A 20,940-nucleotide genomic window follows, 5' to 3' on the forward strand; every position below is an offset into this window, starting at 1 on the left:
CATTATAAGTGAACCTTTTAAACATATTAACATGAAAAAAAGATTTGAAAATCCACAAAACCTTTAATGAGAAGCAATGATGTATGTCATCTTTGTAGTGTTTGATGAAAAGACCCATTTTTATAACACGTGTTCTGAAATTCTGGAAATTAGAGAAAGAATCCTGCACTAGTAATCCAGCTTTTTTGGAGGATGTGTGTATAACGCAGTAGCTTTGAATGTGTGCAGGGAGATTTTCGAGTTTGGTCCCGCTCTGGCCAATGCTAAAATGTCTCAGACGAGCGATGGAAATCTTCAGATCAGTGACGTGAGTGAAGACGACAGCAACATTTACACGTGCTCAGTGAGGCACAGCAACAGGAGCATCAGTGCTGAGCTGGAGGTCCTGAGTAAGTCCAAATCATTTCACACTGAAGGTGCAGTAGCTTATCGCTCAACATGAGATCAGAATTACACAACGTGCTTGCTTTGTACACGAAGGGCTTTTCAAAATGGACAGTGGCATTCAGAAGTTTGGGATCAGTAAGATTTTGATGTTTTTTAAAGAAGTTTCTTATGCTCATCAAGGCTGCATTTATTTGATGAATATTACAGAAAAAAAATGTAATTTTGTGAAATATATTTGCAATTTAAAATAACAGCTTTCGATTTTAATATGCTTTCAATTATAATTTATTCCTGTGAAGCAAATCAGAATTTTTAACATCATTACTCCAGTCTTCAGATCCTTCAGAAATCATTCTAATATGCTGATTTACAATCAATGTTAAAAAAACTGTTGTGCTGCTTAATATTTTTTGGGACCTGTGATTTTTAATTTTTTTTAATTTTTCAGGATACTTTGATAAATAAAAAGTTAAAAGAACAGTGTTAATTCAAAACAGAAATGTTGGTAACACTTTAGAATAGGGACCACTTATTCACTATAAACTATGACTTTTCCCTCAATAAATTCCTAATGTGCTGCTTATTAATAGTTAGTAAGCTAGTTGTTAAGTTTAGGTGTTGGGTAGGACTAGGGATGTAGAATAAGGTCATGTAGAATAAGGCATTAATATGTGCTTAATTAGTACTAATAAATGGCTAATATTCTAGTAATATGCACGCTAATAAGCAACTAGTTAAGAGACCCTAAAATAAAGTGTTACCGAAATTTTGTGTTACAATATACACTACTATCAGTGGCAGCTGGTGGACTATTTTCTAGGTAGGGCACCACATCCAATAATTTTAGCATACATCCTGGTAATATTTATCCCAGTATAACAAAAGGAAAAGTATTAAGACTTGAAACATTTTAAATAAAGATAATTGTTTTACCAAGTTACAGACTGAGGATGATTCCCACAAAAGCATATTTTCTGCAAGCTTTTTTCAAGATAGATTAAAACATTCATAACTTTCATAATTCACAATTTATATATACAGTGCAACAGCAAAAACTGAGGAATAAAATAAACTTGACTTACAGTAGGAAAGACTTATATTGTTAGAAAAGATTTCTATTTTGAATAAATGCAGTTTTTTAAAACTTTTTATTCATCGAAGAATAAAAAAAATTAAAAAATTGAGCATAAGAGACTCCATTAAAAACATTTAAAATTTCACTGATCCCAAACTTTTGAAGGGCAGAGTAGTAAGAACTTTATTTTCTTTTGAGCTTTGCGTCAACAAGGCCACACTCTCTCTTTGTTAATATTAGACAAATAGCTAGCTTTGGACATTGTTGAGGCTACTGTTGTAGGTTCTGTTCATTTGACCAAATTCATGCCAATAATTTCTGCAGTAATTTAATGCTGATTGACGTTAATATAATAGATTGTAGGAACAAAAGCAAACAGCAATAGATGGTTGCACATCCTAGCCAAAAAGCTCCCTACAATATGGGTTGAAGGAGGGAAGTAGTTTAAAAACCTAGTGCAAAATCACATTCAGGTCTTTGAATCATTGAATCTTTCTCCTGTATGTCACATTAATGAGGTAAAATGGGTGGTGAATGTCGTTTCATGTTATTGTCTCCAGACAGAACTAAGATTGTGGACCCTCCTCAGGATCTGCGGGTTTTACGTGGAGACGATGCTGTTTTGCAGTGCAAATATACAGTGGACCACAAGTTAAAACAACCCACAATTCAGTGGAAGAAGGACAAACACAAGATCACATCATCTGCTAATGATGACAAGTAAACACACCACATAAAACTTATCTCTGCTATTTTGAGCTTATCGGTATCAGCAGTTAACAAAAGTGGCCAAACTGCTGTCAAAGCTGAGTTTCTGTTGATTCTGTTTGTAATGTGTTTATTTTGAGTAAATATTGTGTAAAAGTTCACTGACCGCTCTCTTTCGAGATGCCTATATCAGCGTGTGCAACTAACTGAGCAAAACAGTGCCATGAGTTACATAAACATCACACATGGCGATAACTTCAGTGCACTGCTGCCAAAAGCAGCTGGCCATATGAACGGCATTGTCCTGCAGTGGATTTGCTGGTGTTTATAGCTTGTGATTTCAATGGTTGCAGATACACTGAATACCTCGACGGCTCTCTGAAGATCACTGACATTCGGATGGAGGACTCGGGAATCTACAGCTGTGAGATCAGCACTAAACTGGACTCGGTCAGCGCCACCGGCTCCATCACCGTACAGGGTGAGTCTGTCACTGTCACCAAATACAGTGTTTGACACTGCCTTGCTTCTGAAAGACACTGATGTGTTGGACACTCCTCAGATAAGCCCGGTTCTCCTCACTCTCTGGAGTTGTCTGAAAGGAAGGAGCGTAGAGTCACGCTGTCCTGGATGCCAGGCGCTCAAAACAACAGTCCTGTATCTGGTAATCAGAATCAAGTCTTTGACTGTGCTCACCACAGCTCACCGCTTGTATTCTGTTTATTCAATCCTGACACCATTATACACACCATTATGGAGCACCCCTTTTATCAAATCCTCAATACACTCTAGATGCTCCACAAAAAAACCCCAATCTTTTTAGGAGTAGGATAACGAGTTTTCTCAAGAACCTTTTGGATCAGACATTGCTACGGTTTGACTGACCTTTCATCTCTGTTGTCCATCAGAGTATGTTATTGAGAAGAAAGAGGAGCAGAATCCAGAAAAGGGCCACTGGGAGGAGTACAGAAGAGTTCCTCAAGACATCAGACACCTGGAGATCCACCTGCAGCCTTACAGCACATATCACTTCCGGGTCAGAGCTGTCAATGGCATAGGAATAAGCGAGCCCAGTCCTCCCTCAGACTCATACAGCTACAAAAAGTCTTGATATTAACAGAGGTTTAGATGTTGATGTCTGTTTAAAAGTAATAGTTTGGGTTGATGTCACCATTATGGTGATCAGTGTTTGCTTTAGTTGGGCAGTTTGGTTCTTGACTTTTCAATGTTTTTTCTCTAGCTGTGGTATCTGTGTTTGTTATGGCAAAACAGCAAGAAAACATGATTAGATAATGCTGGCTATTTGCTGATGATAGCGATATAATCATTATGTAACGGTCTGGTTATCTGATTTCTTCCAGTCTAATCTATGGTATTAGTTGCACATTATTTATTACAGACACTCAGTGGTTCTTCAGACTGAGATCCAGCAGTGTTTTAATCAGACCTCTTCAAGCATTAAAAAAAATTGTTATTAAGAATCAGGTTATGAATCTCAGCAATGATGACATGCTTCATGCTGCAATGCATTCTGGGTGCATCATACAAAACTAATCTGTGGCTCCCAGAATGCATTGCGGCATGAAGCATGTCACCATTGATGACTTCAAGCCAAACTATTATTTTCAATAAACTCTCAACATCTAAACCTCTGTTAATCTTAATAAGAACTTTTGTAATTGTATGACAAAAATAAAGCCAATCTGGTTTATAACAAGTGAAGCTGGTAATGCTGTTTTTTTGTTATTTAATGACAATTGAGGTTGACATCAAACAAAGGGTGGGTTTTCACTTTCAACCAAAATTTCACATCCACATCCACAAGTCTACATCTAGTGCACTGGGAACCTTCCCGCTAAAATCTTTATTAGAATGTTAGGGGATAATGTTCTAATAATGTTATCAATAAACATTTTTAGAATGTTTTTAGAGAATGTTATCCTACCTTTTAGCAGAACATTCTGGGAACAAAAATAAAACTTGCCGCTGAAAGCATTCCCAGAACTTCCCAAATTCTAGAGGGGCTGCTGATTCTCATAGTTGTTTTTCGCTCTCTCTCTCTCTCTCTCTCTCGAGATCCATCTGAGAAAGAAAGGCCCCAGAACTCACAGCCGAAGAGGCCTGCCGATGCAAGAACCAGCAGCGGACAGGAACAGAGTGATTGTGGTTCATGGAAACAAGGTGGAGACGGCCGTGAGCGACTTGCAGTTTTACTCGAACTATACTCTGACAGTTGCACCTTTCAACAGCAAAGGTGAAGGTCCGCATTCGAAGGCGTATCACTTTAGCACTCCAGAGGGCGGTAAGGTCACTTTTTACAGCGCATGTGAAAACCTCTGTGAAAGTGGATTTAGATCAGCTGAACTTGTGCTCTTCTGACATCCAGCTCCTGGACCAGTTTCATTTTTGACCTTCGAGAGCCCATCTGAGACGGAGATCACCCTGCGCTGGGAAGCTCCAGACAAACCCAACGGAGTGCTCACAGGCTACCTGCTACAGTACAATGAACGTGGGTCAACTCAGGATCATTCATTATATGTAAAATTAGCACATTATATAATATAGATAGCTTTGAAATAGGGCTGGACAATAATTCAATATCAATATGTATCGCGATATACATTTTTTCAATAACGGTGATATGATTTTTAAACACATTTCCGATATTTCGATATACATTACCAGTGTTTCCCATACATTGATTTATTTGTGGCGTTTGACTTCATTGAATAAACATGAGCACTGCACGTTTCAAAATCATAACACGGCGCGGGTGTTTTATATGAATGCATCTCTGAAGGGAACCGACTGTCTTCAGAAAAGTTTCGATGGCATTTTCATTTGATCTGATAAAGTAGCGTTCATGAGCGGAGCCGTTACATTACGCTGATTACAGCCGTTACTGGAGAAACCGCTAGTTCTGCCGCTCTCACAGCGCCTCCTGCTGGCAGACAATCAGTTTGCAGTTTCAATAATAAACCCATTTCCAGCAACATGCTTTTGTTGTTGCTCTTTTTTTGTTTTCTGAAGCAACTTGGAGCATGTTTCATACTCGTTATCCTGGTTAATGCACGTTTCAATCTATAAGAAGAATCAGCCTACACTACCAGTCAAAGTTTTTGGACAGTAAGATTTTTAATGTTTTTTTTAGAAGTCTCTTCTGCTCACCAAGCCTGCGTTTATTTGATCCAAAGTTATACTGGCTAAAGCACATTTGTTTCAATCTATAAGAATACTTTGACTACCAGTCAAAGGTTTTTGAACAGTAAGCTTTTTAATGTTTTGTTTTTTAAGAATTCTCTTCTGCTCACCAAGCCTGCATTTATTTGATCCAAAGTACAGCAAAAACAGTAACATTCTGAAATATTTTTACTATTTAAAATAACTGCTTTCTATTTGAATATATAGTAAACTGTAATTTATTTCTGTGATCAAAGCTGTATTTTCAGCATCATTACTCCAGTCTTCAGTGTCACATGATCCATAAATCATTCTAATATGCCGATTTGCTGGTTATCAATATTTAAAACAGCCGAGTACATTTTTTTCAGGATTCTTTGATGAATAGAAATATCAGCATTTATCTGAAATAAAAAGCTTTTGTAACATTATACACTATTCCATTCAAAAGCTCGGAGTCAGTATAATTTCTTTCTTTTTTTTTTGGAAAGAAATGATAGAAATTAATACATTTATTTAGCAAGGATGCTTTAAATGTATCAAAAGTGATGATAAAGACATTTAGAATGTTACAAACGTTTTCTATTTCAGATAAATGCTGTTCTTCTGAACTTTCTATTTATCAAAGAAACCTGAAACAATTCTACTCAGCTGTTTTCAACATAATAAATAATTTTTGAGCAGCAAATCAGAATATTAGAATGATTTCTGAAGGATCATGTGACTGGAGTAATGATTAGACTGTATACAAACATGGACGTAGTGTCCGTGACGTCACTCGTAGGTTTCTGAAGAGCGGTTTTGAAGCTCAAAGTGGGTGGAGCCGGCCGTCGCCATCTTGGCAGCGCGTCACTCCCGGACAATCGAAAATGGGCAAAGAGGCGGGAGCTGGTTGCGGAAACCACGCCCACCTAGCTCGACGCTGGTGACAGCAGCGGTAATCCACCTGTCACTCATGTGGCCACGCCCTTAATTATGCAGAACTTTAAGGCTTAATATCATTTAAACGGATGAGTTATAAAAAAATTCACCCCCCTCACAGTTGTCATGAAGGACAAAATGAGCTATATAGACCAAAATCATTTTTTGTACCAGGCTGTAAACATGTTTTTTCCTGCTGTAAAGTTGGCCATTTTAACATGGGGAGTCAATGGGACATCCATTTTGTGATAGGTTAGCTGGGCCAGTGTGTGCTGTGATAGGTTAGCTGGGCCAGTGTGTGCTGTGATTGGTTAGCTGGGCCAGTGTGTGCTGTGATTGGCAGCACTCGGCGCCTTCTCTAGTGCAGCTCAAACAGGTCTCATTGCATTCATTTGTATTTGTGATATCACAAATCCCAGAAAATATGCGTTGTAGTCCAAACGAGTCATTCGTTGTAGTTTTTGAAAAGTGATTTCTGTTCAATAAAAGATCTCCTTTTGAAGTGGACTTTGCGCTTTGTAACTTTGCAGATCTTTTTTAGGCTCAAACAGCAACATTACAGACTAACTAAAGTTGAAAAGGTGAAAAAGCATAATAGGACCCCTTAAAAAAATTATAAATAGCACACATGGAAACAGCTTGTTTACCTTGGAGATATGCTTATATCTGCCTATCAGCAGTGTTAGGGAAAGTAAAATAATGCATTACTCCCTAAAAAAGTAACTAATTACGTTAGTTACTTTTTTATAGAAAGAATTGTGTAAAGTTACTTTTGCGCTTCGTTTGTGCTACTTATGCATTACTGTTTAAACCTGGGCAGGGCTTTCTTGTTTGTTTTTAATATAAAAAGTTATATTTTTGGCAAACGTAAAAGCCCTTTCACACCAAAACTGAACTGAATAAGCCTCAGGCTCAGTACAGTAGAACACAGGAGAAGAAAGTTCAACACTCTTTAGCAATAAAAAATTAAGCACAAATGTTAGTTTATCTGAAGTAATTTTTGCTTATTAGTAAGGTTGAATTGGATGACTGAAGGTCAGCAGCAAAGACACTGGTTAATAAAATTGGATTAAGCACATAAAGGATATTTGTGCTATTTAACATATTTATTGCAGGTTTGCATCATATTCTGAGTTTGCAATGTTTTTTTATTCATCTGTTTTTGTGTAGTGAGATGAAATCATGCATGTTGACATTTAGTCTAGAACTACGGTAACATCACGTTCACACAGCGCACACAACGCCTCTGCACTTACTCCCCATTTCTCTCAACATGGCAACACGAGAGTTGCCAGTCAATACATGGGAAAACAAAGTAACTGGCATTACTTGTTTGAAAAAGCAGCTCAGATATTTTCTTGTAAATTAAAAAGTAATGCATTACTTTACTAGTTACTTGAAAAAAATAATCTGATTACGTAACTCGTGTATTACCCCCAACACTGCATATCAGTGATTTTTCATGTCTTTAAGAACAAGTTATCAGTTATTAATGAGCACCTTTACAAAGGAAAGCTTAATGTGAAGTCTTATTCATTCTGATGGGATTCTGTTCTGTCCTCTGTTTAGCTGTGCCTGGAATTTCGAGCGCACAGCTGATGGAATCCATCAACCTGCCTCTTGTTACTGAGTTCACACTGAAGAGTCTGAATCCTCGGATCCAATACCACTTCAAACTCAGAGCACTCACCACTGCTGGTGAGGGGGAGCCAATAGAAATGGAGGGCGCCACCTTGCTGGATGGAGGTGAAACTGCACAGCCAAAATCCCAGCATTCTCAGTTGTGTGTGTTACAGGACACAATATAAACTTTTCTGATCTACAATATTGTATTATCTACGTTCCCTCTGCAGAACCACCATCTGCAATCAACATTGAAGCTGGACAAACATCGGTTAACGTCAGTTGGGTGCCAGGAGAAAGACAGCGTAACTTTGCCTTTAGCTTCCGTTACCTGAAAAAAAGTGGTGAGGGTCTGATCAACTTTGATCCACTTTCCCTGAATCCTGAAGGAATGAAACATAGTGTGTTTTCCCTCTGTCACAGTATCATCACTGATGTTGATCACCATCATCAAACATTAGCGATGAAAGTGTGCTTTCATAAATTGTATTTATAGCTTGTGTATATTTTTTCATGTTCGATGAACCCTAAAATATATCTAAAATCTAAATATAGCATCTAAAATGTATAGCTATGTATATATAAAGAGATATATGTGACTCTGGACCACAAAACCAGTCATAAAAGTCATTTTTTTTAAACTGAGATTGAGATTTATACATCATCTGAAAGCTGAATAAATAAGCTTTCCATTGATGTATGGACAATGATCACTGATCATTGATGAAAAGACGATAGCTATGTTTCCATCACCCTATTTTAATGCCCATTTTGAAGTATCGCATGAGAAACGAGTGATGGAAACGCAGAATTTCGAATAAAAATGTTTTTTAAAAGAGGTGGTTTTTAACTTGTGCAAAAAAGGGTTGATGCGAATAATGGGAGATGGAAATGCATTTTGCGAATAAATTCCTCCAAGCGCATCAAAAAAGTGTCTTTGCGCTATGTGACGGCAAAACCTGACCAACCAGCGGACCGATCTCATTCCACAGCATCTGAAATGTTGTTATGGTCATTCAGAAATGCACGAGCAAAGTCTGTCATCAAAGTATTTCTGTATAATTGCCTCCCAGAAAGGTCTTACACGACTGCGTTCCCAATCCACCTCTGAAAGCAGTGACCGCATTCATTGTGTTTCGTCTGCTCGCTCTGAGCCGCAAGTAATTTATTACATATGAAAATGATTATATTCTCCTACTTTTCTTAGTGATTTATAGTGTCGTCATGTGCTCTGACAGAAAGGCTGCTTGTGCCACTGACAGAGACACAGGCTACTTGCGCGGTTTAATGTGTTTGAGATGTGCTGTCTTCCTGAATGCATAACTTACATTTCACAGGTATATTCTCCATCTGTAAATGTTAGAAAGCCATGGAAATATTTCCATTTTTCTGTCAGAAGTGCATGAGCCTTCTGCTTCTGCTTCCGCTAAACTTCACAGACTTCAGTGAACGAGCATGCGCGTCAAACAGACAGATCTCAATTAAATAGGAGCACAATAATTCTGACTAAAATATACATTTCACTGAAATATTTATAGTTGGACAATAAATGTGACATGTAGAATTTTAAACCTACAAGTAAGTGTATTTTTATGACTGTAAAGTGACTGTAATGGGGTAATCAAAATAACCCAACACAACTCTGTGCTTTTGTTCTCGTTTATATTTAGTTTTAGTTTAGTGAATTTAACTTCCACTTTAAAAGCCTTATTTTTGTTTTTAGATTGCAATGTTACAATGTTAGAATGAAATGTGAGTTTAACCCTTTTTGCACATAATATAAAAAGGCTTACATGGTTACATTCACTTTATTTGTTTTCATAGCCTTTATTATGTATTTTGTTGGACAACATTAGGCAGTAAGTGAAATATATATACATACATATATTAAATACAGATTTTTTTAAATACTAATACAAAAACGAAATTACCGAGATATATACCGTATATCGCAAATCTGCCAAAAAATACAGAGATATGAATTTTTGCCCATATCGCCCAGCCCTAGGAAATTTACAAAATATCTTCATGGAACATGATCTTTACTTAATATCCTAATGATTTTTTGGCATAAAAGAAAAATCGATAATTTTGACACATACAATGTAGTTGGCTATTGCCTATAACTGTGCTCAGGGCTTAAAGTTCTCCGGCGTGTGGCGTTTAGCTGTGGGAACATAAGATAGTCCTCCTACATTAAAAAAAACAACTTGTTGATACCACGTTCGAGTTAATGAGTTCGCCTACCAATGTATGAGAGGAACACAGCATTCATGCTCAACCAAACTAGCATTACTAGCCAATCAGACATTTTTGGTCCTATAAACATGAGACGCGCATAATAGTATCTCACTTAATTTGTAACTTAAGTCATTTATAAACCTTTGCCAACACAGAATACATCAACATATTTCTAAATATGTGATTTATAGTAGATCACGATTTCAAAATAAAAGTTTCTCACTTTGCATATGGCCAAATATTGCTATTAAATGAATTTAAACGTCGTTGAATCACATGAAACATCACCAGGCCGTAAGCGCCCTCTGCAGGTGTTTGTTATAATAAAGGCATATTACATTATGTATTTAAAGGCAGAGTGAGGGATTTCTGGTAGCCAATGTTGATATTTGAAATCACCAAAACAAACACGCCCCAAACCATGTACTTGGTTTTGATACTTTATTTGAGCCAATTATTATTGCCTCATCATTAGTTTATATATAAATATAGTCATATTAAAGCCTGTTTTTCACTTAGTTCTATTCGTATTACTAAAACATACTTATCAAAATAATCAGTAGATTACTTGATTAGCAAAATAATTGTTAGTTAAGCCCTAGTTAGTTAAGTTCTACTTTTTGTAATTAAAAGACAAATATTTTGTCATTCAAATATTTCTAAAAGTATTAAAATATTGTCTTGTTCTAGTGAACCAAGTATCTGTATTTTGTCTCATCTCGTGAGCTAAGTTTATTGTCACACCCCTAGTGTCTATGAGCGTGATAAAGCTCATCATTTTCCAAGTGTATCATATAGCTTTCATTCTTCAGGTCAATCATATATTCATGAAAAAAAAATCAGTTTGAATAAGGAAAGCGATAACTTTGCCATAGTATTCTTTCAAATGTTAAAGTTGCCACAGTCATTGCATTCTTTGCATGTGCTGCACTTTATTTGTACCATTTGTTTTATTAGTTTATTTATTAGAATTTGAAAGACAATAACAATATTTTTTGATAAGTGATAAGTGAGATCTGATTTTAGTCCTTGAAAACCAAAAGAGTAGTGCTTGAAAAGTCCTTGAAAGTCCTGGAATTTCATTTTGGAGTATCTGTACGAACCCTGTTTAAGTTACCAGTTCTTGGAGCATTTTATTTTGTTGTTGTTAATTGAACTGGTAACACTTTATAATAACTGCACACTATCATTCATTTGTTAAGCATTATTAAATAGTCAATTCATCCTGTATAAAGCATTGTTCCAACAATAATAGGCATTAGTAAGCAGTTTATAAATACAGCTATAAATGTTTTGCTCTTGAGCATATCTATAATGTTTAATAATTGTATTTTCATACTTTATTAATGATCAGTTTATCATTTCTAAATTATTACGTTATTTACGGCTAATGGCAAGGGCAGATATGTTACTAGTTAGTTTCAAGAAAAATCATTTCCAAATAATGTTTTTTTTTTTGCCAAATAACCCTGTGTATGTGTCCAACCCCCGGACAAAGTTCAGGCTCAGGATTTTTTTTTTTGCTTTAACCCCTGTGTGCTGCTTATTTTGTGCTCCAGGGTCACCTTCAAAATATCTGGAATGATATGTGAAGCAGTAGTACTCTGGAAACAATAGAAAATGTCCACCCATGCAGGGGCTAATTTCTCTGCAAATGTTTTCAGGATAAAATGCAGAAAGACCATCCAGACCAGACATCTTTCTAGTGTCTAGACCTTTTAGAACATAACATCAGCCAGTCTTATTGGCAGCTTGAGTACAGAATCATCGATCATAACAGCCCCCAGAACATCACTACAATCACAGGAGTTAACATCAAACCGACACTGTAAAAATCATTAAGCTCATTAAGCCCATGTTTTTCCTTTTAGGTATTATAATAGTTATACACCGTACCTTAGACCAGTGGTTCCCAACCCTCGTCCCAGAGGCACCCCAACACTGCACATTTTGCATGTCTCATTTCTCTGACACACCAATTTCAGGTCTTGGAGTCTCTACTAATGAGCTGATGACTTGGATCAGGTGTGTTTGATTAGCTTATATTAGCGTACTCACAAGATCTGCTGTGCAAGTACAGGGACTTGGTGCTTAGGTACCTCAGCCACCTAGGGCTTTGGGTTAGCTGGAAAAAGAGCATCCCTGTGCAGAGTTGGACTCGATTAATATGACGGTGCGTCTCACGAACAAGCGTGCCCAGTCAGTGCTGAACTGCCTAATTCATTCAGGGGGCTAACTCAGTTCCACTGAAAACAACTTCAGAGGTTCCTGAGGCATATGGCATCCACAGCTACAGTAACGCCACTTGGATTGATGCATATGAGACCACTTCAGCACTGGCTCGATATGAGCATGGTACCATGGCACACATCGGGTGATCATTACGCCTATCTGTCGCCATTTATTCAGCCCATGATCAGACCTTGTTGTGCTTTTGGAGTGTCCTTAGAACAAGTTTTGAGACATGTTGTTGTCACAACAGATGCCTCCAGAATGGGCTGGGGCACTCTATGCAACGAGCATGCATCCTCAGGCTCATGGACAGGACCTTAACTGCAGTAGTATATCAATTGCATCGGGGCGCTAGCAGTGTTGCTTGCCTTCATCTGCTGCTTCATGGCAGGCATATGCTCATCCAGATGGACAACACTGCAACAGTTGTGTACTTCAACAGGTGCTTTCGCACCGGAGGAACCATTTCATAGTTCCTAGAACTATTGGCAGAAGTTCGCGCTTTTTGGCGTGTTCACACAGCAGGAACTAGGAACGTGATTAGCTCTAGGAACTCTGTTTGGGGGAACTAAATTAGCTCCTACATCAGAGTAGAGTCTAAAACAGTTCTACAGGAAGTATCAGTGACGCAGTGTACGCTGACTGGCCAAACGCATGTGAAACACCGGCTACCCGGCATTTTTAAAAAGTCATGTTATGCATATGTACTCCAGGAACATAGAAAACAGAGATAATGGCATTTACCTGTTGTCTGCAGCATTTTGTTCTTTTCTCAGCCTTGATGATAACACTGCAAGTTGTCATAGGAGATTTAGTCAGATTTTTGTGCATTCCATCTCTGTTATCATGAAACCCATGACAAGCATCAATAACAGCTCCGAACGCAGCATCCTCCATTCAGCGGTTGTTGATGTTTGTAAATGCCACGAATAAAGACATCACTATCGGCCGCTTCAGAGTTCCTGCTGCTGGTATGTATATGCAACCAGGAAAACAGCACAAGGGAGAAATTGGTTCTCCAGAAACCACTATGCTGGCTAGTTCCTAGAACTAAGTGTAAACTAGAACTAATTTCCTAGAACTACGCGGTGCGAAAGTGCCTAACCAGCAAGGTGGAGTATGCTCTTGTAACATGTCATGACTCGCTCACCATCTCCTCTTAAATCGCTGCATGCCATTTGTTTCCATGGGGAGCTCAATCGTACAGCCAATGCACTCTCTCACATCCTCCCAGCTCACTTATTTTCCAGCAATACTGTCGACTTGAACTGAGCTGGACAATAACAACACTGAATCAATGATTAACTTATTTCATCGCTGCACTGTTAGTTTTTCCATCTCTGGTTAGGTAAGAACTACTTCAGTGGTATATGTAGTAATATCCCTTGGTCAGTCCAAATGTGCATATGTGTATTTATATGTCACCTCCCCTTGGTTAGGATGTGGCTCTACTTTCCCAATGTAAATGTAAATCACAAAAATGAGTTTGTTAAGCCCTTTTCTAGCAATCCTAATTAATTTTAATGAAAATAACGACATCATGTAGGGGGAAAAAAGATTTTGGGTGAATTTTGACCCTGCTAACATCTAACGCTGATTGTTTGTCTCTGCTTTCATTCATACTCACGCTCACACACACAGATCTCTGGAGAGGTAAGAGCAGCTTTCTCTCACTAACTGTGTCGTGACTGTGCACTTATTTCCTGGTCTGCTGTAATCCAAGCGTCTTCTCTGTATCTCCTTCAGTGATAACGAGAAGTGCTCCATCAGTCAGCAGTCAGTCTGCGAGAGCAAGCGCAGCAGCAACGACAGTCTAGCTGACTACGGAGACAGTGTCGACATCCAGTTTAACGAGGACGGCTCTTTCATCGGCCAGTACAGCGGACGCAAAGATCCGAACAGTCACGGCACTCACGGCAGCTCAGGCACCACATCTCCCATCAATCCCAATATGCCTCCGCCCAGCATCAGCTTTCCCACATCTGTGACAGGATTCCTGGGGCCAAACTAACACTCCACCTCCACACGCACACATCCTTGACCATCTGAATGAAGGGCCCTGATGGTATTAGACAGGATATTGATTTCAGGATAGACAGTCGTTACTATATGATGCAAGAAATGACATCTGCAAACACCGCCAGCTTCACTCTAGCATTATAATGACACACGTGCATCCGACAGACACAAATAATGTGCAGGACAGTTGCTTCTAACATTCCATCCAAGCACTGAAAACTGTTTACAATTTTCACTTCGCTGCTTCAAGTGATGTTTGGATTGTAAATTCTCCCTCATTGGAAGTTTTTCCAGTTCTCTCGCTGAAATTATGCAGAAGGTGTGATAGATAACAGACACAAGCAGGGAAAAGGCACGAATACAACTGTTTGAGAGTGTAGGGCAGACTTGGGCCTTGTTCACGTGGCACACAAATCTGATTGTTTTGAACATGGGATCTGTAGGAGTGACTGCCTGCATCAATTTTAACGGTCAGTAGAACTGAGGCTGATTCTTTAGACGGTGTAGTCAGTATTTCAGTCAGTACAGGCTAAGATGCATTTCCAGAATTTTTTTTTAACTGTTCAGACTAAACCAAAACAAAGCGATTTTGCTGCCTCTCTGAACAATGCCTTATGTCGAATACATCAGCTGAAATCACTGCAGTCAACAGAAGTCAGGTCTGAAAGGCTGAAAAGCGAAAATCTTTTTCTATTCATTATGGTTTGAAGGCATTCTTTTCCCATTCATGATTACAAATCATTACATTTATTTGAAGTATTGTTTTTGAATTATTCTTTTACTTAAGTTCTTACATTTTTTAAATATATTTAATACATGTATATATGTATTTTTTCCATAAAGGCGAATATATTTGGTTTATATTATCATATTTTTTATTGATTTATTATTATTTTATTTTTTGCTTGTAATGCATTTATCTTTATGAATTCATGTTTTATAAAACAGTATGTATGAACATTAATAATCTGCCATGTGTGTCTCTCTGTCTTAATAATCAAAGTTCAGGGCTTTTAACCGTGTATCGTTTGTATTGTTGCCCAAGTAAGTTTTTAAAATAATGGTGTTTTTGATGCAATTTATTACGTTAAATCCCTTTGAAGTACATACAGCCGCTGCACTAAAGCCAAATTTTGTGATCTTGACACTAACATATATTTTTAAAAGAAAAAAGAAAAAAAAACAGCAAGAGAAACTGATTTCCTGCAGCAAATAACAGCATGAGATGTAGTGCTAGGCTAGTTGATGTAGTGTGAGGCTGTGCCTGTTGTTCTGCTGTAACGCTGAGGCCAAACCCCGGCCGGCAGAGTCGGAGAACTGCTGTGCTCCAGTGTCTGTGTCATCCATCCGTCAGCTTGCAAATATTAACACTCAAACATTGCTAATTATGTACAGTGAATTATTACTAACAATAACAGTCATACAGTATAATCTATCACACATTTGTCTCGTGTCATCAATTGTTCTTTATGATGTGGGCATTTGTTGAATTGATGTAGTTGGGCTGTTCCTGTCTGAAGGAAATAGCCTTGAACAATATTACGAGCCGATGGCAGCGAATAGACACAAACTACAGAACAAACTGATGGTTCATATTCTGAATATGTCATTTTTTACAACTTTTATTTAGTATGTTTTCACATTTAACATATTTATTATTAGATTTAGTGGTATTATTACACTTAATCTGATCTTTAGTTTAGAAAACAGGTCAGAAGAAAAATTAAACTTCTGAATGACTATATTGTTGTGAATTTCATTAAATGCATTGGGGGGGGTGGGGGGGAGCAGTGATGATGTCATGATGGGCCTGCAGTTTAATGACATCATCACCTCTCAACCAGCCCGCCTGAAGACTGTAGAGCGAGACATTTGTGACGTTTTATAATGGAATGAGTAGAAAGATCTTCAGACAGTAATTACGGCTTTGAGTTTAATCATGTGTCTTCTCTCGCATACGCCACAGCATCCTGAATTGTACTGATCAAAGTCATGCTGCGAACGACTGGTTAAAATCAAGTTAAATACTAAGAATATTTACAACAAATGTATGTAAGAGTATGTAGCCTGTGTACGCATTAAAATCTATTTTCCTACAAAAAGGACTTGAGTTAAACGGGTGGAATTGCAGTGCATGGCTTTATACGATAAGCTGTGAAAGACCTAAAGCACGTCGCCATCCCTCCCGGCTATGTGGGATATCTCCATATTGTATGTAAGCTTCTTCTTACCTCTGCTTTCTATTTGTAAATCAAAACACTAAAATGAGAATAAAAATCTAGTCAGAGTGGTATTTCAAAGCATCACAGCCTTTGTGAATGATCTCTGAACTCTGCTGAGAGACAACGGTCGTGATGGATGCAGTGGGAATGTGACGAGTCGAGCGCCGCAGTGCTACCATGTGCTGTATCCAAATACAACTAAATAAAATGACATTGATTATGCAGAAAATAATGTGTGACACTTTTTACTTTAAAATTTACATTCCATTGAATATGCATTTCATAATATAACGACTTCACTGAACATGACTTAGCCATAAAGCCTTAAAATGACTACACTTCTTAATATATCATTCATTCATGATCAAACATAATTGTGTGACCTCAAGAGCAGCAACCAAATCATCTAAAAGATGAAAAGTCATAAAGCAGAACAAGAAACGAGCAGCAGATTCAGGCATGTCACGGGCCCGTCCCAACAACAGAAGACAATCAGAGGGGGCCGAGAATTTAAGTGCTTTTAATTAAATGATACAAATCTAACTACACATACGACTCTCTACAACTGCTGTTGCATGTTTAATATCACTGCATGTGATTAGGTAAGGATTTAGAGCCTATCAAACACATCACAACAAGCATATTGCAAGAACATCCAAACGGGACACACTAACAAGTTCATTATATTCTGGAGTGACTAAAAGCAAATCCCTGTCTGGTCTGTGTCCTGGCTATGGCAGGAGGTCTTCTCCTGATGTCTGTGGGTTTCTTCTAATGGACAGTTCCACAGGGCTTTTTAAATAAAGGGTTATCGAACTGCATTTCAGCTTTGAATGCCACCTTACCAGGCTCGACAGATGTGTAATGTGACAGCAATAAGGCAAAGCCCAGCTCAGCAAAAGTATAGCTCAGCATTGATGCAAACCCTTTCGACTGTCAAGTCATCTGTCAGGTCAGCTTTATTTATACAGCGTTTTACAGATTGTGTCTGTCAGGGTGCGTGTGGAGAGATGAGACGAGGACTCAGACGATGCAGGAAATCGGGTTCTTTATTAATAATGAAAATAAACAAAACTAACAAAAGCTACCCCAAGGGGGAAAACCGGCAGGAAGGCCAGAACAGGGCACAGCTCAGCAAGGCGAGGGAAGGCCACACAGGAACAGGCAGAGCAGGCTTAAACAAGGAGCGCACAGACACATTGGACCACATCAGTGATGTTAGGTTCTTGAACGAATCGCTCTAACCGGTCGAGCCGGTTCACAAATCGACCTGAATCTTGATGACGCAGGACGCACAGCTGAAGTAGCACGTCCAACTCAAAAAGAACCGAATGAGCCGATTCAACCAACTGTCGAAGTTTGCAGAGGATTCCCGAGGACTCAACGAGAACCGAATGAGCCGTGGCGAAGTTTGCAGAGGATTCCCGAAGATTCTGATGAGTTGAGTTGATGATACTGTGCAACTTTCCTGAGTGAGGTGTGTACTGGAAATATGCTTATGACTGTTATTAATTTACATTTTATTAAAACCTGCAAAAACCTTTCTGTCAAATGATGTAAATAAATTTTACAATAGTTTATTGTGCATGCATATTATATATAAAGTTGCTTAAGCGAAATCAAGGAGTTTATAAGACTGGTTTATTCATTCTTTATACTGTAGACGTGTAGAACATATCCGCGTTTGTGCATCAGTGTCTGTAATGTGTGCTGTAGGTGCGAAACTTTTAGGAATCTTATCCAAGTTGTAGGTTAGTCAATATTGCTCAGTCAGTCATACCTGACATAAAGGATCCGCGAATGAAACTGACCACAAACACCATTAACTTAAGTGAATTATATGGCAATAATCAGCAATATGCTTTCACACAAATAACTTTATTTTTGAATGTTTCAATACGTGTTGACACAAATGACTTATTTGAATTTTTCATTGATACAACATGGCACTGAGTTGTTAGAAAAGAAATGCGTAGAGACGTTATTGCTTGATGGTGTCAGGAACCGATGAATCGGCTTTTTGAACCGGTTCAATGAACCAATCTGTCTGAAAAGAACGGACTTTGCATCACTAGACCACATATGACAAATAACGAAACAGCACAGGACTGCAAACACAGGGAGACTTAAGTTGGGCAGGTAACGAGGGAGACGCAGATGGAATAACTGAAACAATAATGAGGTAACAAGATAGGCGGGGTCAGACAATCGACAGGAGAAAGCACATGGAACTAAACAAACATGACACAAGCCATGTGCTTACGCAAGTGTCCTCTGGTGGTCATCCTGGGCACACCAGCTGAAGACTGTGACAGTGTCAAAGCAGCTTTACAGTGTTAAACAGGAACAATGTGTGCTGATAGTGCAAGAGTACAATAGAAAACAGTCAGTGTTCTAGGTAAAGTTGTTGATTCAGTGATGTCATCATCCATCTCAGTTCAGTCCAAATAGTATCTATGCAATCAAGTTGACAATATTATAGTAATGTTTATACACAGTAAAATCCTGAGTGTTAAATTAAGACTGCTTGGAGCATATATGGTCCCACTCTAAAAGAGTGTTAAAGTAACACTGAAGCAGTGTTAAAGTTAATGAGATAATTATGTGATTAATTAAGTGCTGATTGAGCATTAGTGATGAACACCTGCTGTTAACAAGCAGAATCACTGAAGAAAAGAGAAACACAAGAACTACTGACTTCAGCCACAGCCTTAGATGAAATCAACTGAAATAAAATACATTAAATCTCTCAAGATCTCAGCAGAAGATTATTAATCATCTCCACAAACAGCATCACCAGCTTCATGCATTACTAACCAGTTAGACTTTATTTCTGGAGGATCTAAAACAGAAGTTCTTTATTGAAAATTAAGGTTTAGATGGGGTTTTTTTTAACTTACCGTTTTTGTGATTAGTGGTTACTTTAGTTGCCTCTTGACCCTTGACTTTTTAAATTAAAGTGTTTCTTTGGCTGGCACAATTGTGGGTGTTAAACACACATGTGATGGGTAGGATCTTATGAAAAAAAATCATATCATGTGTCTGAATCTCTGATTGCAATTTACAAAAAGCTCTTATTTCATTAAAATACTCTTGCGATCAATAACGATCTATATTACACATCACCACTGATCACATCAGTGAACCTGGCTACTACATGACAACAATGTCATTATCAAAAAATATAAAAAATAATTGAAACACATTTTCTCTTGGTTTGTCTTCCCATAACAAATGTGTTTCATAGACACAAATACAGCAACTGGAAAAAACTAATGTTATAAAGGCATGGGTCAAGAGCTCAACTAAAGCAAACACTTATCTCCACAACGGTATTATTTTCAATAAACATTAACATCTAAATCTCTGTTAATTCTTAATAAGAATTTTTTAGACTCATGACAAACAACAATTCAAACTGGTTAGTGATGTTTGCAGCTGGTGATGCTGTTTATGGAGATGATTAATCATCTTCTGCTGAGATCTTGATGGATTTAATGTCTTTTATTTCAGTTGATTTCATCTAAAGCCCGGGCGATACACCGCACGATTTTAGCAATCCTATAAGATCATTACTTTATCACACTGTGTGTCATGGATCGTTTAAACTTGGGTACGACAAGCATGTAGACTGTACGATGATGACACCTGTTGAATCGTAGGCTGCGACACACGTTAGCGCAACGTCATCAGCATGCGCTAGTGGTGAACTAATACCGGTACATCGAGATGGGTCGTGCTTTGGCAGTTGTGCTTTTCATGTGCGCTGAAACAAAGAAGAGGCGCCGGCAGAAGAGGGCAATATGGACCCGCTCATGGCTCGGGAAAAGATGACAACTCGGGATGCCAGTTTTGCACAGGGAGCTTGGCAGCTGCAGTTCCTCCGCGATCTCCTTCCGTGCTATGTCCTTTTTGGTGTGGTCACGATAGCAGCTAGAGGACACATCGTACAAAAACTTTCCCTCTGCTGCCACAACTCAACAAGAATTTGTTCTTTATGGGTGTCCCACATACCAGTATACCTTCTAATTTTTTGCCTCCATGGCATTGAAATTTAGCGCCGCTGGTCGCGTGGATCAATATGTCATTTCTGAGTAGACACAGGTCGTTGCAGCAAACACACTGGCTGCGTCCGAAACCGCCTACTACTATATAGTAGGCGAAAAGCAGTAGCCGAGCAAATAAGTACAGGTGCATCTCAATAAATTAGAATGTCGTGGAAAAGTTCATTTATTTCAGTAATTCAACTCAAATTGTGAAAAGCGAGAGTATACATCATAAAGAAGTAGAGGATGTGTCATAATCGAACATGGCGGGAAATGTGGATGAGGG

The 20,940-nt window shown here is 38.3% G+C and overlaps 1 protein-coding gene and 1 long non-coding RNA gene across 2 annotated transcripts in view; both read left to right on the forward strand.

The window, feature by feature from the left end:
* The window catches only part of LOC107568828 (neural cell adhesion molecule L1.1-like), a gene marked incomplete at its 3' end in the record, with an annotated part of 51,253 nt that overhangs the window by 18,695 nt on the left and 11,618 nt on the right, over positions 1-20,940 (forward strand). The window contains 10 exon segments of the mRNA XM_016254816.1: positions 229-389; positions 2,023-2,182; positions 2,524-2,651; positions 2,733-2,834; positions 3,079-3,274; positions 3,411-3,423; positions 4,211-4,472; positions 4,557-4,679; positions 7,841-8,017; positions 8,125-8,238. Coding sequence (XP_016110302.1) covers positions 229-389; positions 2,023-2,182; positions 2,524-2,651; positions 2,733-2,834; positions 3,079-3,274; positions 3,411-3,423; positions 4,211-4,472; positions 4,557-4,679; positions 7,841-8,017; positions 8,125-8,238 — 1,436 coding nt within the window.
* Positions 13,936-16,828, forward strand: LOC107568830 (uncharacterized). The gene is made up of 2 exons (XR_001606814.1): positions 13,936-14,020; positions 14,114-16,828. It is a non-coding gene; the product is annotated as an uncharacterized lncRNA (long non-coding RNA).

The sequence above is a fragment of the Sinocyclocheilus grahami genome, unplaced genomic scaffold, assembly GCF_001515645.1.
Source record: "Sinocyclocheilus grahami isolate Dianchi unplaced genomic scaffold, SAMN03320097.WGS_v1.1 scaffold1285.1, whole genome shotgun sequence".
In the NCBI taxonomy this organism is placed as follows: domain Eukaryota; kingdom Metazoa; phylum Chordata; class Actinopteri; order Cypriniformes; family Cyprinidae; genus Sinocyclocheilus; species Sinocyclocheilus grahami.